Below are 24,231 nucleotides of genomic sequence, written 5' to 3' on the forward strand. Positions count from 1 at the left end.
TTCAATTCATTTTCAGTTGCTTCTTTCCATTTTGGCCAATCATCTCTTTGTTTACATTCATCAATCGATTTTGGTTCATAATCCTCTTTATTATTTATAACATCTAGTGCTACATTGCATGCAAAAATATCATCGACGTCGATTTGATTTCGGTTCCATTTTATACCGGACATGACATAATCAATAGAGATCTCTTCATTGTCAGGTACCTGATTTTCTTCTGAAACTATTCTTCTAGTCATGTCTATAGTCTCTTTAGGAGATCCCAGTATAATCATTTTTTCTTTGATTTCGCCATCATTAATCTTTGCTCATTTCTTTTTTCGAGGATTCTTATCTTTGGAACTAATTGGTCTACAATGCTTCAGGCGTGTATTAAACTCAGTAGCAACTAGATTTTGTTCTTCTGAGACATCAAGTTTTATTGGAGCATTCACAGCTGGTATATGTGACTTAGTCACTTTCTTTGGGTCAGAAAATGGGTCTGGCAATTCATTAGCTAAACTTTGTAAATGAATAATCTTTTGAACTTCTAAATCACATTGCTTAGTTCGAGGATCAAGATGAGCTAATGACAACTCTTTCCAACTAATTTTCTTATCCAGCTGTTTGATTTCTCCCCCTAATGTTGGAAAAATTGACTCGTCAAAATGACAATCTGCAAAACGAGTAGTAAATAGATTCCCCGTAGATGGTTCTAGATATTTAATTATGGATAGGATTCAAATCCAACATATATACCCAACCTTCTTTGAGGTCCCATCTTAGTTCTATGTGGTGGAGCAATTGGAACATATACGGCACATCCAAATGTTCTTAGATGGGAAATATTTGGTTCCTGACCATGAACTATTTGTAAGGGGAAGACTTTATGATAACTTGTTGGCCTGATGCGAATTAATGCAACTGCATGTAAAATTCCATACCTCCAAGCAGTGATTGGGAGTTTTAACTTCATAAGTAATGGCCTTACTATCAATTGAAGTCGTTTTATTAAAGATTCTGCTAGACCATTTTGTGTGTGAACATGAGCTACAGGATGTTCAACACTTATTCCAATGGACATGCAATAGTTATTAAAAGACTGTGAAGTAAATTCACCAGCATTATCAAGACGGATGGTCTTAATAGGAAAATTTGGGAAATTGGCTCGTAATCGAATCAATTGAGCAAGCAATCTCGCAAACGCCAGGTTGCGAGTTGATAACAAAGATACATGAGACCATCTACTCGATGCATCGATTAAAACTATAAAGTACCTAAATGGTCCACATCGGGGATGTATAGGCCCATATATATCCCTTTGAATTCGCTCAAGAAAAGTAAGTGGTTCGTTATTTATCTTAGCTGGTGATGGTCGGATTATTAATTTCCCCAGTGAATATGCAGCACATGTAATGTTTTGAAGAATCAGCTGGCTCTTCAATGAATGTCCACATGAATTTTCAATTATTTTTCGCATCATTATTGAACCGGGATGGCCTAACCGGTCATGCCAAAGAACAAAGTCATTAGTAAACTTCTAGTTTACTATAGCATGTGTTTCTATAGAACTGATATTTGTGTAGTACAAACCAGTAAAGAATGCATGCAATTTCTCAACAATTTGTTTATTGCCTTGAGCAATACTCGTAATTTGAAGGAATTCACAATTTCTTTCGTTTAAAGTCTCAATACGATATCCATTTTGGTGAATATCTTTAAAACTCAATAAATTTCTTTGAGACTTAGGGGAGTATAATGCATTAATAATTTTAATTTTTGTTCCCCTTGGTAATAAAATAATTGCTCTTCCGGAGCCTTCTATAATAGTTGTACTACCGAACACTTTCTTCTTTCATTATTAAATGAGAAAAATATCTCTTGTCTTTCAATATGGTGTGAGTAGTTGCACTGTCTGCTAGACATATATTTTCACCATTCATAGTTGATTGCCTTTGTGAGATAATGTTCTTCAAAGAAACAAAATAACCACAAAATGTCACACATAATGGTGAAAACAGGTATTCAAAGTTCAAATTACTAAAAGGTCTATAAAGTAAAATTATCACATAAAACATAGCACTAGTAAAGGTCATAACATCATTATTAAAGTTGCTAAATGAAACATAGAGTAGTAGAGGTTTATTTTATTATTTATCGAAATTTGTGGCCTTAATAATTTCCTTCAAGGGTAGAAAGAAAATTAGCCACTTCTAAGTGGGTTGCATTGCCATCATCAAAATCACCTTCGCCATCTTTATACACAAGATTGGTTTCTACTTTCTTTTCATTTTGTTTTATGGACTGTTGATAAAGATCAACTAGATGCTTTTGTGTGCGACACACACGAGACCAATGTTTTTTTCCTCCACAACGATAGCATACATTAGTCACATTTTCACCTTTTTCTTTCTCTTCCCTGTTAACATTTTTCCGATCCCACTTCTGGTAGGAATGTGAATTTTTAAAATGTCCGCGGCCACGCCCTCAGCTACGACCACGGCCACGCACACTACTATTTACATGGTGTGTTTCTTTTAATTCTTGCCCATTGTGTAAACTCACATTCGCTTCAGGGAATGGAGCAGAGCCAGTTGGGCGTAATTCGTGGTTTTTCATTAGCAGCTCGTTGTTTTGCTCCGCCACTAGGAGACAAAAAAATTAATTCAGAATATTTCTGGAAGCCTTTTTCACGATATTGTGTCTGCAGGACAACATTATTTGCATGGAAAGTTGAGTATGTCTTTTCTAACATTTCTGCATCAGTAATCTTCTCTCGACATAAATTCAATTGTGAAGTGATTCTGAACATGGCCGAGTTATAATCACTAACAGACTTAAAGTCTTGTAATCTTAAATTCAGCCACTCATAGCGAGCTTTAGGCACACAGTTTTCTGGTGGTCATATCTTTCCTTTAAATTGGCCCAAAGAATTTGAGGGTCATTAACAATCAAATATTCGGTCTTTAGACCTTCATGGAGGTGATGGCGAAGGAAAATCATGGCCTTGGCTTTATCTTGTGTACTTTCTTCATTTCCCTCCTTAATAGTCTCACCAAGACCTTTTGCATAATTTCAGCATCTAGTACCCATGATAAATAGTTATTTCCAGTGATGTCCAGAGCCACAAATTCGAGTTTTGTAAGATTTGACATTATAAACTATAAGACAAAATATACAAGTCAATAATGTAAAATAAAGCATGTTAATATGCAAATGAAATAACACATATGCAAATGAAATAGATCAACTTGTTACCCTTACTTCACCTAAGCGTCCTTCGGCAATCTTTAAGGAAAAATTTGTTAGCCTTGATTTATTGTATTAGAGACTCGTGCTGATAACGTGTTGTGAAATAATAAAGAAAGAATAAACTAAAATGTGATAGAAGAAAGAGTGTAGAGAGAATATATAAGAGAGAGTGTATATTCTTTTTATATATATTTTTCATGAGTACATGAGCCCCATATATATAGGGGTTAAAAGTAACTATCTAATTATTATAGGGCATGTAAAGGGTCATGACCTTTTATCTCCCATATTAATGGGTATAAGAAAAGTCTCATAACTTATGGGGTATAGGAAGAGTTTTATAACTTATGGGGTTGATAATGACATCCACGTAAATATTTCATAACAAATTTTATATTTATATCGTGTTTTGTCTTTTTTTCCATTCTTTTAATTTTTATTGTCTTTTCCTTCACATTCTTTTTTTCTTGTTGCGGCTTCACATTCTTTTTTAATTCTTAATTTAAAATAAAATAGTATTTATTATATAATTAATTAATACATATTATTAACAATATAATTTGTATTTATTATATAAAATATAATTAACAATAATTGTCATTTTATCTATTAAACAATTTAAATTTATTATATAATTAATTAATATATTTATAATTAAATATCGAAAGATACATTTTAATATTTTATTAAATGAATTTTTAAATTCACATATTTTTAATAATTTTGTAAAAGTAAAATAATTTAAAAATTTTGAGAAAGCGTGGACACATAACTTAAAACAACCAAGACAAATGAAACTGTTGAATTAAGTTTTTATTGTATATGTATATTTATTTTTATAAATTTTAATAATTTATTAATTAAATTGAACGAATCAATCGATCGATGAACAGGTGATCTGGCGAGTTCGATTAACGATTCAATTTCGAAAATTTGACTTTAACCAACTAAAGTAATACATGTGTTATATAAATTTAAATTATCTACGAAAGTTTGAACTCATTACTTCTTATGTTATAACAAACTATTTTAACACTCATCTAATAAATAAAATTTTTGATTAAGTATTAATTGATTGACATAAATATTATTATTGTAAAAATATATATGTTTGAATGCATTAAAATGTGTTTATATTTTTTTATTTATAAATTTTATTTTGTGCAAATCAAAACGAAAATAATAGTCTAAGTACTAAAAGTGGAAAAAAATTAAGTATAATTTAAACCTTAATATAATGCATTTTACCTTTTTTCATATGATTAAGCTATCTTCGAGTCTATTTCATGAGCTATAAAAATTAAACATTTCGGAATTAGTTAGTCTCCCTCTCACTTCACCAAACGCAACTTTTGTCCCAATTCTAACATCCAAACAGCTCTCGACTCTCTCACTTATTCTCAACGGTTCTCTGAGTCTCCCTGATCTTGAGAGGCCCTGTAACCGCGCCACTCCTAACCTAATCCCTCTCTTTTCTCTTATATTTGTTTTACACTCACCGTAAACCCTCGTGATCCGTCTCTCCTGACCATGCTCAACCTTTCGTCCACGCTCTCAACTCACGTTCGGTTCCTGCTCCAGTCCTTGACCGAAGCCAACGCCGACTCAGTTTCTCGAGACCTCTGCCAGGTTTTCCCCCCTTTCTCAATCAACTTTTTTGTAGTCATTTACGCCTATTGGGATTTTTTTTGCTGTTGCATTTCTAATGATTTGTCTGGTCACTCCAAAAACCCTAAAATTACGCAAAAGTAACTGTTAGATTTAATGTATGCTAATAGAATTAGGTTGAGTTGGGATCTAGTTGACACTCATTGCTTGATCATGTTGTAGCTCTTTCTTTACACGATTAACTAGTTTGGTGCCGTCTTATACGTAGGATTTTATGTACAGGAATGTTAAGGAAGACTAAGATCTAAGATACCGCTGATTTGTCAAGGTGTCAAGAGACATAACTAGCAGGCTTGGATGGGGGTTTTTGTTTGATACTTTTCAATTTAATGCAGTTTTCTGGATAACATGCTGATGTTGCCTGTTTATTCTTGGCAGTTCATCGAATATGGTATAGAGGGAAGCATTCTGGTGTTGCAGACCTGCTTAGATTGCTTGAACTCTCACAAGACAGATTCAAAGAATTTGCAATCTGAACAAGTTGTAGCATCGATTTTTAGACATGCAATGGACAAGCCAAATTTTTGTACTGTCTTCTGTCAGTCACTAAGAAGTATGGATATCAGTGAGAACTTTTTGGAGAATTTCTCAAAAGCAATGCAGTTTTCCATGTCTGAGAAAATTGGCATTGGTCTTGCTTTATCTGATTCTGAAAATCCTGATATAAAAATCTGTGGTAAGTTACATTGTTTGAATGGGCATTGACGTGTTAAATGGATGTACCGTTGATTAGTTTAAGTTAGGTTCTTAGACACTGCTGATCAAAATGATGAAAGTGGAGCTTTTGCATTTTTCTAGGGAAGAATTTCTGTATGGCTCAGATTGAGGAACTGAACTCGAATACTGCCTCTTTCGATTCTACTGAGCAAATTCAGAATGTAGTTATGTTCCTCCAGTGCTCTGGTGCTCTTTCCAAGCATGTAGATTCCTTTATGCAGATGTTATCTCTAGTTCAAGCTAACGGTGCTGCACAGTTTATTTTGACTCCAATACTTTCAGATGAATCACATGGGGCTAATTTCTTAAGGTGTTCTTCTCATCTAAAACTGCAGTTAATCATGCAAGCTTCAGTGTCATGTTGTCTGTTAGTTTTTTAATCACTCTGTGATAATATATCTTTTGTTCACTTTATTTATTCTGCAGGAAAATGGATTTCTTCACTGAATCTGGAGAAAATGATTTTGATGCACTTTTAGAAGAAATGGAGAAGGAAATGAGCATGGCTGATATCATTAAGGAACTAGGCTATGGATGCACTGTTGATGTTGCACACTGCAAAGAAATTTTATCTCTTTGCTTACCTCTAACAGAGATGACTATAGCTAGAATACTTGGCACGATTGTCCTCACCTATGCAGGGCTTGAGGACAACCAAACCATGTTTTCAACATTTAGCCTGGCCCTTGGTTGCAACACCTCATATGATTTGCCTTCATTGAGCTCCTGGAACATTGATGTTCTCGTAAAAACTATAAAGCAATTTGTGAGTAATACCTTTTTTTGCTTTATGCGGTTCTTGACGTCTTTTGATTTACCAATAGCCCTTTCCTCAAGGAGCATATTTTCTTTATTTTTGTAACGCATGCTGAATACAGGCTCCTGGTACCAACTGGATTCGTGTTATTGAAAACCTGGATCATGAGGGGTTCTACATTCCTAGTGAAGCAGCATTCACTTTTTTCATGTCTGTATATCAACATGCATGCCAGGTATTGTGATTTTGTTTTAGTGTGAAGTTGCTTGCTTGTTGTATTGCTTTAGTTTTTTTATCGTTCTTTGTGCAGGACCCCTTTCCACTCCATGCCATTTGTGGGTCCGTGTGGAAGAATAGTGAAGGTCAGCTATCTTTTCTAAAATATGCTGTATCAGCAGTGCCAGATGTATTTACCTTTGACCATTCTTCGAGGAAGCTGGTAAGAGCTATGTAAATGTAGTCTTTCCTTTTCTTGTCGCTATATTTGCAGTAGGAATAATGTTCAATCTTTCAGGCCTATATGGATGCAGTGTACGGCCATAAGCTTCACCTTGCAAATGAAAATCATGCCTGGCTGTGTCTTGACCTCTTAGATGTGCTATGTCAACTAGCTGAAAGGGGTCACACCATCTTTGTTCGATCAATGCTTGACTACCCGTTAAAACACTGCCCTGAAGTCCTGCTTCTTGGGATGGCACATGTTAATGTAAATGTCCACAATCTCAATATGTTCTCATGCTGTCTGATGTTTCTTTTTTGTATCTTTAACTTTTGGTTAATAAATCTTGTGCCTATGCTTGCAGACTGCTTATAATCTCCTCCTGCATGATGTAACTTCCACAGTTTTCCCAATGATAATTAAGAATGCTCTGGGTGCTGGTATGGTACTTGAACTATGGAATGTGAAGGCTAATCTTGTCTTGCGGGGATTTGTAGAAGTACACAACAGTGAGCCAGACGGCATGATTAGAATTTTGGAAGTTTGTCAAGAGTTAAAGGTAATTTGGATTTTCAATTATGTTTCTTTCCTTCTGCGTCACATTGTGAGGTAAAACATTTATTCTGCATCAGACTGCTGCTAATGTCAAATTGTTCCTTCTCTTTCACTCTCTCTCTCTTTTTAAGTTTTCAGTAGTGTTCTGATATTTCATTCCTTAGAAAGTACTTTTATTTGAATGTGATAATTTATTTTTGGTAATTTCTCTGGTATCTTATTTGTTTTTGCAGATTCTATCATCAGTGCTGGAGATGATACCTTTTCCTTCTGGCATTAGATTAGCAGTCCTTGCTTCCAGGAAAGAGGTCATAGATTTTGAAAAGTGGTTGAGTAGTAACCTGAATACATATAAAGATGTTTTCTTGGAGGTGATATCAAGTCCTTCTCCAGCCTTTATGATTACTGAAGCTAATTTGATCCTAAGAATGTTTTGGCTGACATGTCTGATGCAACTTTCAGGAGTGCCTAAAGTTCTTGAAGGAGATACAGTTTGGTGGATCACAAGAGTTTTCTGCCACACCTTTCCATCATAGTACTGCAGTTTTGAATCTTTATTTGGAAGCTAGTTCTACCATTATCAAGGTACTACTGTTAATTGGTTATTCTTGTAATCCACATCTGGTATATTTTTTTTTTGGAAACTAACTGCTTTTCCTGTGTATGTATCCTGTGCAGGTTCTTAAAGCTAATACTGGGGTGATAGCCTCTACTCAGCTTCTCGAGGAAATGGAAAGGTTGCATGTGACAATAATGGATTCTACTCCAAAGTTGCAAAATGGTGGGTCCACAGAGTCTTCAACCTCTGATGGATATGGAGATGATATTGAGGCAGAAGCAAACTCTTACTTTCATCAAATGTTTTCTGAACAGTTGACTACTGATGCAATGGTTCAAATGCTTGCCCGATTCAAGGATTCTTCTGTGAGAAGGTATGTTGTTGCTTCAGTACCATTCCTAGGTTTTGCTTTCATTGCTCCAAAAATATTCTCAGATTCAGTACCACTCTTGTCTATTGGCATGCCTAATAGGTTATGTGATTGTACTAGTTTCGATGCATCTGGTTGATATATATATATATTTTTGGTTAAGGAAGGCATTCATCATGTCTCTATGCCACATTCTATATCTGCTTTAACATTTATCATTATTTGAAAATTTGGATTTACTAGAAAATTTCATTCCTAAGACATGATGGTTCAATGAGCTGTTTATAACAGGGAACAACTGATATTTGAGTGCATGATTGCGAATCTGTTTGAAGAATACCGATTTTTCCCCAAGTATCCAGAAAGACAGCTCAAAATTGCTGCAGTTCTCTTTGGTGAGTTATAATACAATATAATCCTAATATACCAATTTTTATCCTAGCTGTTCAGGGCCATTCTGGCTGTTACATTAGCTATATGTTTCATGTGTAAGACTTTGTTGCTGTTTTAGTGTTCAAATTTTGCCATCACTTTTGTCTTTCTTTGGTTATCATGATCCATCTGGATAAATGTTTTTAAAAGTATGTGCAAAATATATGTAAAGCTCTAGTTGTTTAGTCTATAACTTACTTATCCTTTTATTTGATTCAGCTTGCTATATAGTTTTCTGACCTACAAATATATTCTTTTTTTTTTGTTAATGTGGTGTGGATAAGTTTTTTAGGCTCTTTTATCAAGCCCGCCTTTTTATTAAACTTATTTCATGCTTTTGGAATTTCAGGCTCTGTTATCAAGCATCAACTTGTAACTCACCTCACTCTTGGAATTGCCTTGCGTTGTGTTCTAGATGCATTGCGTAAACCTGCAGATTCAAAAGTTAGTTATTTCTTAGCATTAGTGTTGTCTTCTTTCTCATCTTTGGTTTCTTGCCGATGAAGGTGTAAAGGAGTAATTTAGTTGTTATTAATGAATTACTGATGGTCTATCTCATGTACAGATGTTTTTGTTTGGAACCAAGGCCTTGGAGCAGTTTGTGGATCGTCTGATTGAGTGGCCGCAGTATTGCAACCATATTTTACAGATATCTCACCTGCGTGCCACTCATTCAGAGCTTGTTGCTTTCATTGAACGAGCTCTTATCAGGATTTCATCAGGTCACTTGGAGCCAGATGGGAGCAACAATCCTTCTGTTCATCACCAGGCTTCCTCTCAGGTGACCCCAGTAAACGGGGAGGTAAATCGTGGTGTTTTTTTGTTGTTGCATATGTAGAATTTAAATTTACAAATAATGATGTCACAAAATAGATATTAGCTTGGCGATAATATATAATTAAATATTGGCTCATTTTGCTGGCTATAAATGATATCTTATTTGGTTTGCATCTAAGAGTTCAGCAGGATATAATATGGTGATACAATAATATTAAGATTCTGTCATTCAAGAATTTAGCTGTTAAATCAGTTGTTTCTTTTCTCTTTATAGCCTGCATTGAAGTTTATTCTTTTTAGATCCATGCATGTATAAGTATTAAAAATAAATAAAGAGATGCTTTTGAGTTGGTGCAGCAAACTCAAGAGAAGTTTATAATGTACGATGTGTTTGGCTGGAGAAGTTTAATATGATAAAAAATCTGTAACTTGCTGATGATCGGGTCGCCATTGTGTTAGGATTTCCCCGTATTTCGGGTCAATGATCTTTTTATTTGATCTATGCAATCTAGTTATTGCTTTCTTTTCTAATATTTGGAGTCACCATTTCAGTTAAATAGCTCTAGCATCGCTCAGCCAGGGCCACAACTTTCTTCTCAACTTCAGCTTCCAAGACATGATAGTTCTCATGATGATCGTATTAAAGCCCCTGCTGCATCTTCCAATGATGTGAAACCACTGGTGTCTTCTGTAGGGCAGCCTTCAGTTGCTCCCTTGAGTGATGCTTCTAGTATTCAGAAAGTAGTATGCCTCTCGACTTATTATTTTGTGATGTATGTGGGATCTTGTTATCTACAGCTAATATTGTTCCTTAAATTTCAGTCGCAAAGTGTAGGCAGTGGTTCGTCTATGCTGTCTGCTTCCCCTGGTTTTGTTCGATCTTCTCGGGGCATTACTTCTACTAGTAATAATTTTCCATAACTTTGTTGGGATGTTTCATTTGCAGTCTTCCATAAAACATTGATATTTTTACGTGCACTTATGCAACAATCTTTTGTTTTTATTACAGGGTTTGGCTCTGCTTTGAACATTGAAACACTAGTTGCTGCTGCTGAGAGAAGAGAGACGCCCATAGAGGTATTTGATGAGCTGTTATTGTCAACCATCTAATTTGTATATGGAAAATTGTTTTAATTTTTTATTAATCAGTATGCATATCACAGTTCTATGTTTTTTGCTCCTGCTATTAACGACATGGAAACAATTAAAAGATTTCATATTTATAGATGATGTTATCTATTTAAACCGTATGTAATTGTGGTCTGGGCTATGATGAAAGAAAAGGATTTAGAATTTGCTACAATGAAAGTGCCAAAAACATTCAAGTTAGCTATTAGTTCCAATCTGGTGTGGCTGTAAGAATTGTTGTGTTTGGAACCATTGATGTTCTTCCCTACCTGGCTCAGACTTAGATGGTTTGCAGGTGAAAGATAGAATGAGTAAACAGGTGGAAAAGTACGTGATTATGCATCATCTTGTTTGGGAGTGGACTGGGTGGAGCAAATAGAGAGTCTATATAATGTCATCATTTTACCCTAAAGTTGTTAAAATAGTCTTTTAGGAGAAAAGGGGTTCGTGTAAAGCTTGTAAGTGGACTATTTGACTCTTAAATGCTCCCAAACAGAGGGTCTCTAAAAAGTGATTTGTTGGGGGGTTTTAGTTTGCCTCCATCCCCTTCCCTCCCATAAAAAACTCCCAAGCCAGCTAGGATATTCCCTTTACTCCGTTCTAGTTCTCTTCCATCAAAACAGACTATTAATCCACTCAATGATGATCATGGAATGTTGAATTTTGCTTTATTTGTAGGCTCCGGCATCTGAGATTCAAGACAAGATATCATTCATAATCAATAATATTTCGGTTGCAAATATTGAAGCTAAAGGAAAAGAGTTCACTGAAATCCTGAAAGAGCAGTACTATCCTTGGTTTGCCCAATACATGGTTATGAAAAGGTCAGACTTAGATACTTTATTTAACATAAATGTTCATGCCTCTTTTGTATGGTATGCCATTGATTATTCAACTGAACTGTTTATATTTCCTGCTCATTTTTCTACTATTGAATTAACTTATTCATGTGCTTTATTGCAGAGCAAGCATTGAGCCAAATTTTCATGATTTGTATTTGAAGTTTCTTGACAAAGTTAACTCAAAGGCTTTGACTAAGGAGATCATCCAGGCTACATATGAGAACTGCAAGGTTTCTGTTGTTTAATTAATTTAGCCACGCAGAATAATTTGACCAATAACTGAAAAAATGATTTATTATCCCATATACTGTTTAGGTTTTGTTGGGATCTGAGCTTATAAAATCAAGCTCTGAAGAGCGGTCGTTGCTAAAAAATTTGGGTAGTTGGCTTGGGAAGTTAACAATTGGCCGAAATCAAGTCCTGAGAGCTCGTGAAATAGATCCCAAATCTCTGATTATAGAGGTACTTGTTTCTTAAGTTTAAACTTTTAGTTGATTATACAACCTATTGTTTCAGTTATTCTTATGCCCATCTATGACATCTGGTCTACTGATCTATCAATTGATTTGAATTTATTCATTTTTTTACTTTTGCTTTTTCCAGGCGTATGAGAAGGGGCTAATGATTGCAGTTATCCCATTTACTTCAAAGGTATGATTATTTATAAAATTAACTGATTTCTTGTGCTGACCTTAAGTTTGGGTTATCATAAATATGTTACATTTTGCAGATTCTTGAGCCGTGTCAAAGCAGTCTGGCATACCAACCCCCTAATCCTTGGACCATGGGCATTCTGTCATTACTAGCTGAGATTTACTCAATGCCGAACTTGAAAATGAATCTCAAGTTTGACATAGAGGTACTGTTATATATTTTAAGCATGCCATATGAAGATGAGGTCTTTTTTCTTCAATATTGTGGTTTTCCTCACAGAAGCTTGGTAATCATTTAATTTATCTGCTTATTGTGTTTTTTCTCTTTGGCTTTTTAGGTTCTATTCAAGAACCTTGGTGTGGATATGAAGGACATTTCACCGACTTCTCTTCTCAAGGATCGTAAAAGAGAACTCGAGGGGAATCCTGATTTTTCTAATAAAGATGTCGGGGTATCCCAAGCCCCAGTGGTTGCAGAAGTTAAATCTGGAATAATTTCTCCACTTAATCATGTTGATTTATCTCTTGAGGGTGCTAGTCCACCAAATTCTGGTGGCCCCACACATTTGTTATCACAGGTTTGATTTTTTATTTTTGCAGTTGCTATTAGTAGTTAATTACATGTGTTAATATTTATTTCTTGGAGTTATTTTAGTATGCTGGGCCCTTGCGTCTTTCTTCTGGTGCATTGGTGGAGGATGAAAAACTAGCTGCTTTAGGCCTGTCTGATCAGCTTCCTTCTGCACAAGGACTATTTCAAGCCACTCCATCACAGTCACCTTTTTCTGTTAGTCAGGTATGGCTGTTTTTTGTTTTTATTCTTCCATGTTCAAAGAATTGTTAACTTTTTTTATTATTTAGATTCTTCACCCTTGTCTTCTTTGCAGCTGTCCACGTCAATTCCTAACATTGGAACTCATGTTATTATCAATCAGAAGCTCAGTTCTCTAGGCTTGCACATGCACTTCCAGAGGTTTTATGCTGTTGTCATATCATTTCCTGCTTTTTCTATACATTGCTTGGTGCCTTGGTGATTAACTCTGCATATAATGTGATGCAGGGTAGTTCCAATTGCAATGGACAGAGCTATCAAAGAGATTGTAGCTGGTATTGTTCAGCGCAGTGTTTCTATAGCAACTCAAACAACCAAGGAGCTTGTTTTAAAGGTCTGAAATGTCAAGTCAATGAAGCTTAGATCCAAGTACTTTTAAATTTATTCAATCCATTTTGTTAAGGCAATAAGATGACTTTCCTTTTTTTTTATCTCCATATTGGTTTACTGCCTTTAGCTCATTTTCAGAAACTGTCTTGTTACTTTTCTGTATTTTCTAGTATTTGTTCTTATTAGAGTTCAATTTTGTTTCTCTTGTTCATCTATATAAAGCTTTTATTTCTTCTCACAATCATTGGATATATTTTCTTTTAAGTTTATGTTTGTATGATTTATATTTGTCTCCTAGAAGTTATAGGGAGCATATTCCTGAAATGCCTGGGTATCATCTTGGAATGATTACAACCAACTTTTTGAACAAGTCATTGAATCACTATTCTTAGTCTTAAATCACTTTAATCAAATGCAATTTAGGATTATGCTATGGAATCAGACGAGACACGGATCTATAATGCTGCACACTTGATGGTTGCAAGTTTGGCTGGAAGTCTAGCGCATGTTACATGCAAGGTTTTATCTCATATCTTGTATTTTCTGTTATTCCATGCCTTGTCAACTTTATTGTATGGTTTTAATATGTTGTTTTGATGTTCTAGGAACCTTTACGTGGCTCTATATCAAGTCAGCTGAGGAATTCACTTCAGGGTTTGAGTGTTGGGAGTGATCTTCTAGAACAAGCTGTTCAGCTTGTTACTAATGATAACCTTGATCTTGGCTGTGCAGTGATTGAACAGGCTGCTACTGATAAGGTCATATGGTTGCTTTTGATCAATAGTATTTTGTGCATACGTGTTTCATTGAGCTAAGTTTTGCAGATAGGCTTGGTTTGATTTTCATGGATTGACTCTTACCTTGGTTCTTAAGTTGGTTTCTGTAATATCTATGAATCTCATGGATTTGGTTCATAAGTAGGGTTCATTAGTGACTCTTAACTGTTCTAATGAAAATGTTCATCAGATATTGGTTTCTAGGCTTCCTTTTTCACAGTAATGCATTATTCATGTGGTAGTTTTTTTCTGCATAGAGGTGGGATTTTAGAAAATTGGCATAGAGTTAATGTGTTTTAACTGATCTTCTGTTCTTGGTTCTAACTTTATCCCCCTCCCCCCTCTCCTTCTATATGACTTTAATATATAGGCAATACAAACAATTGATGGAGAGATAGCTACTCAACTTTCTTTAAGAAGAAAGCATAGAGATCCCACATTTTTTGATCCAAGCATGTATGGACAAGGTTCTGTGGGTGTTGTGCCTGAGGCTCTTCGACCTAAACCAGGTCACTTGTCTCTCTCTCAGCAGCGAGTGTATGAGGTAGTCTTGAATAACCATTTGAACAAGGATTACTTTGGTTCGAGAAGGAAGGCACTGATAGTTGATCCTTCCTGCTTGTTTGTCCTCTTTATCCTGTAGGACTTTGTTCGGCTTCCTTGGCAAAATCAATCTGGCCAGAATTCACATTCTATGTCTGCTAGTCCTTCAAGCTTATCTGGTGATGCTGGTCTAACCGGCACATTTGGTTCAACATCAGGGCAAGGTACCCCTGGTTACACATCTGGCCCTGGAACTCTGGGACAATTGGATGTTACTTCTGAGGCAATTGAAACTTCGTCAGCTGCTCTTTTAAGGTGGGTCAGTTTAAATGATACTTTGGTCTCTTTGATTTTTTCTGCTTTTGTAGCTGATAAAATCTGTTTCAGTGCTTCCTCAATTCATATTGGCGCAGGAGCTGCTCTTACCCAGCAGACTACTGAAAACGATCCCCTCAATGCTTCATTCCCTTCAACAACTTTGGCCCCTGAATTGCATTCGGTGGAGACCACTGATGCAGTAAAAGTGAGAAACTTTGTATGGATGAATTTTGTGCTAGTAGAGTCATTATTTTTTACTGACGCATGCTCCCAATTGGTTGCTAGGAACTGGGACCTACACCACAGCCGTTACCTTCATCTGCCGTAACCGAGCGTCTTGGAAGTAGCATCTCGGAGGCTTCATTGAGCACAAGGGATGCATTGGATAAATTTCAGCTTGTTGCTCTGAAGGTTGAATGCAACTCCATTTTTTTTCCTGCCTTATTTATCCTGCTATCTTTTGGGTTCTGGGAGAATTTGGTCGGATCAGTGAATGACTTTGATGTCTGCAACTATCAACTTCTTCCTGTATTTATTTTCCATATTCCTTTTCACATTCAAATATTGTGATAAATGCACAATATCCCTCAGACTATAGCTGCCATCCCTCTTACTCTTGTGCTCGTACTACTTGAGTTTGAGTTTTTCCTATTAAACATTGAAATCTGTCAAAATATGTTTCTGACTCTTTGTCAAACCATTCAGTTGGAAAGTTTGGTGACGACTGATGGCAGAGAAGCTGACATTGAGGTATTGTTAACTTTCTACAACTTCCATGTACTGCAGCTATGTATTTTATGTTATTTATGTATCAGCAATGAACTTTCTTTTTGTTTGGTTATATTATTTGAGCACTGTTTTATGACATTTTTATTTTAGGGACTGATCTCCGAGGTAGCTGAAATCATACTCAGATGTGTAAGTCGGGATGAGGCTGCACTTGCTGTGGCTCAAAAGGTATTCTACTGATTGTGGGGGGAATTTTTATTTTTTGGTTATTTATTTTATATTGTGAAATTGCTTGATTTTGTTTCTCAATGCATATGCAGGTTTTCAAAGGCTTATATGAGAATGCATCCAATAGTCTTCATGTCAATGCTCATCTTGCTATTCTGGCAGCTGTCCGTGATGTTTGCAAGCTTGCTGTTAAGGAGCTTACTAGTTGGGTATGCTCTGTTCTGCATATGGAAGGAGGCTTGTTTTCCTTGGTGTATAAAACAGTGAAGTTGCATTAGTTGCCTGTAAATATTAGTTATGGAGTCCTATAGCTCCATTGCTTTGGATTCTAAACTTGTTACATGTTTTATTTGTAAAGAGAGTACGAGTAACTGCTATAGCAGATGGCTGTCTATAGTGGTTAATCTCTTGCCGTTGTTAGGACTTCATTTTAATGGGTAAAATGATGTATTCTGGCTAAGTTTTTCCATGGTATTCTGCATTTGGTGGCTTTTTGCATAACTTATTGGTTTGTTCTGTTGTAGTGGCTAGATATGTCTGGAATTATCTCTCAATCTGTGTTGATTGTTCAATTCTTCTCTTACAGGTGATATATTCGGATGAGGAGCGAAAGTTCAACAAAGATATCACAGTTGGCCTTATTCGAAGTGAATTGCTGAACCTTGCAGAGTACAACGTTCTTATGGCAAAACTTATTGATGGGGGAAGGAATAGTATGTACACAAGTAATTTTCCCTTTAGTGAAGTCATTTCTGCTAATCCCAACTCATGCAATCCATTAACTGCAGAAGCTGCTACGGAATTTGCGATGTCACTTCTTCAAACTTTGGTTACTGATGAATCCAGAGTCATCTCAGAACTCCACAATCTTGTTGATGCTCTGGCAAAGGTGGGTCTTATCTTTCTCTCTTTCCCTCCCTCTCTATCTCTTTTGTTTTCCCACTTGATTATTTTGGTATGGTCTCTTAATTGTTATGATCGTGCAGGTTGCTTCAAAACCTGGATCTTCTGAATCATTGCAACATTTGATTGAGATGATCAGAAATCCTTCTGCAAGTATGGCAGTTTTATCCAGTGCTTCTATTGGAAAGGAGGATAAGACTAGGCAGTCTAGAGACAAAAAGGTTGCCCTCTCATGTGTTATATTGTTTAATTCTTTTTCCTTTCTTTTGTTGATGTAAAAGAGGAGTCGCAGTTGCAGGGTTTGGGAGAGGAATTAATAAAATTTTTTAAGTTATTGCTTAATTTGTTATTGTTTAATTCGTACATATACTAAGATTATGTCTGAGCTCAAATCTTTTTCTTGAAGCAGGCACCTGGGCACACACCAGCTAGCAGGGAAGATAATAGTAATATAGAGGCTCTAGAACCAGATCCTGCAGGCTTCAAGGAGCAGGTGACTATTTGTTTCAGTATCTAAAAAGGCATAATGCTTTGTGCATATTATAGATTTCACTTCATACTGTTGGAGTGAAAATTCTAAGTTGGTTTTAAGGGTGTTCAAGATATAAACCTATGGGTATTAATTAACAAAAATGCCTGTTAAAAATCTCATATAATTGGATCTGCACCAATGTTTGAAAGTGGTGATGCAAGTACTCCTTGCAAGCCTGCACTATTCCTATTGGCGTACTTTAGTCATTTATCTTTCTTACTCTTTTCTCTCCTCTCTCTCTCCCAATAAAACTCTTTTTTTTCTATGCCCTGTGTTCACCGTCCTCTCTTCTTTTCTCCTGCATGGCAGGAAAAGTGGTATATCACTCAATTCCTGTGTTAATTTTCTTTCTATATATTTTGTAGGTTTCCATGTTGTTTGCAGAATGGTACCAGATCTGTGAGCTTCCTGGTGCAAATGATGGACCTTGTAATCATTACATTGTACAATTGCATCAAAATGGACTGCTTAAAGGGGATGATATGACAGAACGTTTTTTCCGTATTATCACGGTGAAATTCCCCCTTGCCTCTTCTTTCCCCCCTTTGTGTTACATATAAATTAACAAGAGAACTCAGGAGATCCGAACTAATTTTTTAGTTTTACTTCATGCTAGGAACTTTCTGTTGCACATTGCCTATCTTCTGAAGTCATGAATTCTGGCACATTACAATCACCTCAGCAAGTGCAAACTCTCTCTTTCCTGGCCATTGATATTTATGCAAAACTTGTGGTGTCAATCCTTAAGGTCCTACTATATCCTCTTTTTCATTATATTAATATGATCTACGTTTCATTTGCATTAAAATGTTTTAACTTGTCCTCTGTCTGGGAATTTCTTTAGTTTTGCCCAGTGGAACAGGGATCAAGTAAACTCTTTCTTATGTCCAAGGTGAAAATTATTTAACTTTTATTTGTATCTTTTGATTTTGTTTTGCAAAAATATGTAATGATATTGATGGTGCTGAACAGATTTTGACTGTGACTGTAAGACTTATTCAAAAAGAGGCTGAGGATAAGAAAGCAGCTTTTAATCCAAGACCATATTTCAGATTATTTATTAATTGGCTGTTAGATCTTGGTTCCTTGGACCCTGTCCCTGATGGTGCAAATTTTCAGGTACCATTCATCTGCGTATGCTTAGCCAAGATAGTTTGCCATTGAATAGCCTAATTATTTTTGTGTTTATTGCAGATCTTGACTGCCTTTGCCAATGCATTTCATGCTCTCCATCCCCTTAAAGTTCCTGCTTTCAGGTTTGAATTGAGTTCATTTATGCTACTTTGGTTACTAGTGTAGTAACATGAGGAAAAAGTTTATTTAACACATGTTCTAAAATAGTCATGAAAGAAAGAATTGTTAGTACAAGTTTAAACATGCAATTAAAAAGATGAGTAAAAACTCTTGTATAAAATAAGACCTCTTCAAAATAAGCGAAAAGTTTTCCTTCTCTTTGCCACAAACAAGGCATTAGAGTGGCTAAAAATTACTAATTGCGAGTAGTTTATAGCTAAACAGTGATAAAACATGTGAAAAAAATAATACTCCAACCAAATGTAGCATTAGTTTTTAATATATGCAAGAATATGCTTTTAGGATGTCCTGTCTCCTCTTGAAAAGCATCATTTAGATACAATTTTTAGTCTTGAGTAAAAAAATTTCCTTGTGAAGGGTTGGTTTAGTCATCATATTCTTATTTCCTTGAGTGGATACCTTATAGTGAGTTGGCTTAACTTGTAGTATGGTTTATGATAAATGGGCATTCTGGGTTAAGGTACCTGGTAGCTACAATTAAATGCTTCTGTTACTGTTTTATTTCTCACGAATCATTCAGTATAGCTAAACTATCTAATGTCCAAAAAATAATTACCTGGATGCTTTTATGCACTTTCCTATCCCCACCAACTTTGCTTTTGATTAATGCTTTAAGGAGCACTTCAATGAAGACTATCCTGAGAACACTGCATCCGGTAGGATGAAGTTGGAAATCCAATAACTTGTTGAGCATTAATATTTGGCATGCACATTTACAATCTGGAAGATGCTATTTGTAAGTCCTGTTACTTAAGTTCATTGCTTGCTTTGCTGTTATAGTTTTGCATGGCTGGAGCTTGTCAGTCACAGAAGTTTCATGCCAAAATTGCTCACCGGGAATGGTCAGAAGGGTTGGCCCTATATCCAACGATTGCTGGTAGACTTGCTTCAATTCCTGGAGCCGTTTTTGAGGAATGCTGAGCTCGGAGTGCCGGTTTGCCTCTTTCTAAAGACTTTTTTGATTATTTGTTTTCATTGTAAACAAATTATGATGGTCCTACTGATTCTCTCTTGTATTATATGCATATTAGGTTCATTTTCTGTATAAAGGCACACTCAGGGTGCTGCTGGTTCTACTTCATGACTTCCCTGAGTTCCTGTGTTATTGTCATTTTACCTTCTGTGATGTGATTCCTCCGAGCTGCATACAGATGCGAAATATTATCCTTAGTGCTTTTCCACGCAATATGAGGTTACCAGATCCATCTACTCCCAACTTAAAGGTGTTAGTTCATCATGCTCTCTCCCTCTCCCTCCCTCCTTTCCTCTTCGTATTGTTTAGTTTAATCAAGAAAGTAATTCTGTAATCATTGTGTGCAGATTGATTTGCTTCCGGAAATCAGAGAACCCCCTCGCATCCTTTCTGAGGTTGATGCTGGTCTGAAGGCAAAACAGATGAAGGCTGATGTAGATGAGTATCTCAAGGTTCTCAAATTAACTATTAATTTTGTGCTGGACTCATGAGCTTGTTTCTTACCTTTCCCTAAACGTTTTGGTTTCTTGGTTGTTTACATCAACCTATTTCTCTTATCTAACATTTTCAGATTTGAGAACCATTCTTCTCTCCTACTTTTCCCTGGAATTTTTATTACTGTCAAAGATCCATTGAATTAACCTTTTTAAATTATTCGCTAAAAATTTTCTGAAAAATTCTCTGCAGATGAGGCCACAAGGAGGATCTACATTTCTAACTGAACTGAAACAAAGACTACTCCTTTCACCAAGCGAGGCAGCATCAGCTGGTACCCATTATAATGTTCCATTAATCAACTCACTGGTGCTATATGTCGGTATGCAGGTATTCTAAAGTTTCTTCTACTTTTCTAGATGTTATCATTTAGTAATCAATTTTTATCTTCACTATGCATAACATGTATTAATTTACTAGGTATTTTGTTTTTAATCTCATCCAGTTAATTGGAATGAGGCCTTATTATGGAATCCTTCTAATGATATGGTGAAAAATGTAGAATGACATGTTTCTACTGAAAATATATCATCTGGCATTTACTGAGTACTTGTGGAAAACTGCTTTTAGGCAATTCAGCAACTGCAGTCGAGAGTACCTCATGCACAGTCAGCAGCAAGCACTGCTCCAATGAGTGTGTTCTTAGTTAGTGCTGCCTTAGATATTTTCCAGACTCTAATAGCAGACCTTGATACCGAGGGGCGTTATCTTTTTCTCAATGCAATTGCGAACCAATTGCGATATCCAAACAACCATACACATTACTTCTCCTTCATCTTACTATACTTATTTGCCGAAGCGAATCAGGTAAGAACTTCTGTTTCATGGTAGTAAATTATTATTGCATTTCTAATGGACTGAGGATAAAACTTTTCTTTCTACAGGAAGAACTTCTGTTTCATGGTAGTAAATTATTATTGCATTTCTAATGGACTGAGGATAAAACTTTTCTTTCTACAGGAAATTATCCAAGAGCAAATCACAAGAGTTTTGTTGGAACGGCTGATTGTTAATAAACCTCATCCTTGGGGTCTCCTCATTACCTTCATTGAGCTCATAAAGGTAAAAATTGATTCTGAATGTGACATCATCTTTTAGTTTTTCTGGTATGTAATATGATGTCAAAACTGTTCCATGTTTTTTTTTTCTCTTTTAATTTCAGAATCCTAGATACAACTTCTGGAATCGATCTTTCATAAGGTGTGCACCCGAGATTGAAAAACTCTTTGAATCTGTTGCAAGATCATGTGGGGGCTTGAAACCTGTGGACGATAGTATCGTTTCTGGTTGGGTTTCTGACAACGCACACTAGCCAGTTAAAAACTCTTTTCAATGCCATAATGTAATAGGACTGTAATTTTAGAGTATCTGTAAACTGTACAAGTCTTACTATTGTTATTGTCCCTTAGAATTCTGTATTACAAGCCAGTTAAAACTTATTCCAAATTACTGCCTTCTTATTCATTGTTGTAAATGGCATGCCGAGGACTGCAAGTTCATTTTATACATTTAGAAGTATACAAAAATTGTGAATTAAGCACCCCATTGGTTTAGGCTAATTTGTCCGTTAATCTTAGATTCTTTCTTAGTAGATTTTGATGATTTTGGATAACCGGGGATACCTAGTCATTCCCTAGTCCGTCAAATATATATTAAGGAAAGTCGGGGCCAATCAAATTAAATCAGGCTCGGCAGGAAAACTGAACCACAACAATGAACAAAATATAACTCACCTATTCGCACTTCTCCTAGAACAAGAGGGAGGGACATCAGGGGCCGCTGTCCTTTCTGCAACTCCGAACCTGAATCCATTCCCCATCTTTCAAGGGATTGCAACTTAATGCAAGATTATGTAGACTGCTCCCTTTCCCGCCTGCAGTTTGGCTCAAATGAGATCTTACGTCAATACTATCTTCCCTCACCGTTGGCCTACTTTGTTCATAGCATTTGGATTGCGAGAAAAGCTATCATTTTTTTATGAACCTTTGGATGAAAACATGATTATTTCTAGAGCCATGTCTCTCGCGGTTGTCTTTTAATTCAGAAAACAAGGGCTGTCCGTCCACCATACAGGTTGAGTTTAAATGGTCAGCGCCTAGCTTAGGTAGTTTAAACTTGACGGTGTTGACTCTTGATTTGGAAAGCCAAGCGCTACTGGTTCAGATGATATTGTACATGATCACTATGGGCATTGGATTGTTGGTTGCCATCATTTCCTTTACTTGCCAAATTCTGAATATTTCTCATGTCATTGTTGAATTGGATGCTATTGTTATTATTGATCTCATTAGACCTCTAGAAAATAAATGTTCATGGCAAATTAAATAAATGTTCCCTTATTTGACCAAAGAAGGAAACTACGACAAAAGCAATGAAACTAGTGCTCATGGCAAGCACTGCATTTTAGATAACCAGGTGATACCTAGTCATTTGCCAGTCTGTTATATATCCATCAGCCTGCTACATAATTGCTTGGAAGGCTTCTCCTATTATGCATTATTAAGGAAAGTCTGGGTTAATCAAATGAAATCAAATCCAGGAATAAGGAAAACTGAAAAATTATAACAATGGGAAGTGTTTGCTCCTGTTAAGACCAAAAAAAAAGAAAAAGTGTTTGCTACACGCTTGGAATACTTCCTAGTCCCTACGAACAAACTTGCCCATGATATGGAGAACTGCAACAAAAGCAATGAAACCAATGCTCATTACAAGCACCACATTTGGAGAGATCTTGAGTCCTGGAGCATCATCGGTGTAGAACTGAAGCATAGTACCAGCAGCCCCTCCCGAGGCACCCCCACCGCTTGTTGTTCTCCTCCTGCGCAGGCTTGCTGCTGCTGCTGCACTTCCTCTTGGTGGAGCTGTTCCCGTTGCCATCTCTGTTAAACAACCCACCAATCTTCACAACTAAAAATTGGTATATACACTAGCAAACACATCACGTTTCTTGATAAGAGCATTAATAAAGAATGGATATCAGGCAATACACAATTTACAAGGTGAAACCTAAACGATTTTCCCATTAGAATTACAAGTCAAGGAAATAAAGCATGGCTGAAATTCCCAAAGTTCATAAAGCTCCCCTATGAATTATCAATAAATTCAGCCTAAACCATCCAATCCTAAACAAGATATATAATAACATAGTTGATTGAACCCCAATAAGTTTGTGTACCAAATCTTCATGCTGTAAGCCAATTTAATTATTCTAATTGACCAACAGGAGGATTCCCATCCATCCAAATTTAAGATCTGATCAAATCACAATCTCATTCAATTTAAAGGGTTCACGCATGCACTTAATCCTACTGAACTATAATGTGCAAATAATCTCAAAAAATGACAGATCCAAGCAAAGTAAAAGAGTAGGTTCTGAGAAAGTATTTCTAAAGTGGATCGATCTAATCCTATCGGAGGCAAAATGAGAGATCAAGACATCGCTTAGAGAAACTCATCATCCGACATCTAATGGAAGGTAAAAGGGAAGGAGAAGAACTCGCCTGAGTGGAGTCGGAATTCAGATCCAGTAAGTTTTAGGAGACGCCTACCTGTACTGCCCTGTTTAATATATCCTTGACTAAAGTTCCGTTCGAATGTAGACAGTGGGCTTTTTCATTTCCTATATATAGGCTGTCCCACCAACGGAACTGGTAGGCACCTCCACGCAGCTTTGACCAATCGCTTTCAGCCACGTCATCATATAGAGTCCCAAACAAATCTGCCTGCGGAATGATTATGTCTACGCGTGAGGCTGTGTGGGCTAAGTTGGCTCAATTGCACATATATTTCTCCTTCAATGTTGTGGTATGGATTAATCATTTTCAAATGTAAATAAATTTAATCCCAAAGTAAAACTTGGGAGTATTTTATCCTCTACCTTGAATGAAGAAAGAGGTTGAGGAGACCCAAATGAGGTTTAAAAGTGGATCAGTGAAAAAAGATTAAAATTCATGCATATGATGGCGATGGGTGCAAATAGTGATGACAACTAATGAAATCGATATCCATAACAAAGCCTAAAAGGAGTCATTGTCGGTAAGACAATTACAGAAAACGGAAAGGGGCTTGGCTTTTAGGGTGTAGACTTCTCACTACCGGATTTTAATAATGAGATTTCTTTTTAAAAT

General features: G+C 36.2%; 2 protein-coding genes across 8 annotated transcripts; one reads left to right on the forward strand and one right to left on the reverse strand.

Moving 5' to 3' along the window:
• The first annotated feature begins 4,498 nt into the window (after positions 1–4,498).
• Positions 4,499–21,663, forward strand: LOC108460381 (uncharacterized). Of its 5 annotated transcripts, none has more exons than XM_053022106.1 (52): positions 4,499–4,863; positions 5,111–5,170; positions 5,281–5,578; positions 5,701–5,929; positions 6,046–6,385; positions 6,498–6,611; positions 6,687–6,815; positions 6,891–7,082; positions 7,180–7,374; positions 7,604–7,741; positions 7,833–7,955; positions 8,049–8,302; positions 8,591–8,694; positions 9,081–9,175; positions 9,297–9,533; positions 10,061–10,252; positions 10,331–10,412; positions 10,518–10,585; positions 11,315–11,460; positions 11,600–11,708; positions 11,794–11,940; positions 12,082–12,129; positions 12,209–12,337; positions 12,470–12,709; positions 12,787–12,927; positions 13,019–13,104; positions 13,192–13,297; positions 13,717–13,812; positions 13,899–14,051; positions 14,440–14,613; positions 14,713–14,927; positions 15,000–15,135; positions 15,216–15,341; positions 15,636–15,680; positions 15,810–15,887; positions 15,980–16,096; positions 16,474–16,600; positions 16,676–16,776; positions 16,874–17,011; positions 17,200–17,283; positions 17,688–17,834; positions 17,939–18,070; positions 18,167–18,214; positions 18,295–18,441; positions 18,517–18,578; positions 19,417–19,570; positions 19,668–19,859; positions 19,957–20,061; positions 20,297–20,434; positions 20,675–20,911; positions 21,065–21,166; positions 21,267–21,663. In XM_053022106.1, exons 3-52 carry the CDS (start codon positions 5,410–5,412, stop codon positions 21,414–21,416), a joined length of 7,017 nt encoding a protein of 2,338 aa, XP_052878066.1. In that variant the 5' UTR covers positions 4,499–4,863; positions 5,111–5,170; positions 5,281–5,409; the 3' UTR covers positions 21,417–21,663. The 5 variants fall into 5 exon arrangements, with proteins under 5 accessions (XP_052878066.1, XP_052878065.1, XP_052878062.1 ...); XM_053022105.1 differs by having other exon boundaries at positions 5,125–5,170; XM_053022102.1 differs by lacking the exon at positions 5,111–5,170.
• Positions 21,664–22,572: 909 nt separating this feature from the next.
• Positions 22,573–23,799, reverse strand: LOC108459367 (protein transport protein Sec61 subunit beta-like). Of its 3 annotated transcripts, none has more exons than XM_017758728.2 (2): positions 23,653–23,799; positions 22,573–22,983 (listed from the first exon to the last, which is right to left on the reverse strand). In XM_017758728.2, exon 2 carries the CDS (start codon positions 22,979–22,981, stop codon positions 22,742–22,744), a length of 240 nt encoding a protein of 79 aa, XP_017614217.1. In that variant the 5' UTR covers positions 22,982–22,983; positions 23,653–23,799; the 3' UTR covers positions 22,573–22,741. The 3 variants fall into 3 exon arrangements, with proteins under 3 accessions (XP_017614217.1, XP_017614216.1, XP_052878067.1); XM_017758727.2 differs by having other exon boundaries at positions 23,605–23,748; XM_053022107.1 differs by having other exon boundaries at positions 22,573–23,011; positions 23,605–23,716.
• Positions 23,800–24,231: the final 432 nt, after the last annotated feature.

This window comes from Gossypium arboreum, chromosome 11 (genome assembly GCF_025698485.1).
Source record: "Gossypium arboreum isolate Shixiya-1 chromosome 11, ASM2569848v2, whole genome shotgun sequence".
Lineage (NCBI taxonomy): Eukaryota > Viridiplantae > Streptophyta > Magnoliopsida > Malvales > Malvaceae > Gossypium > Gossypium arboreum.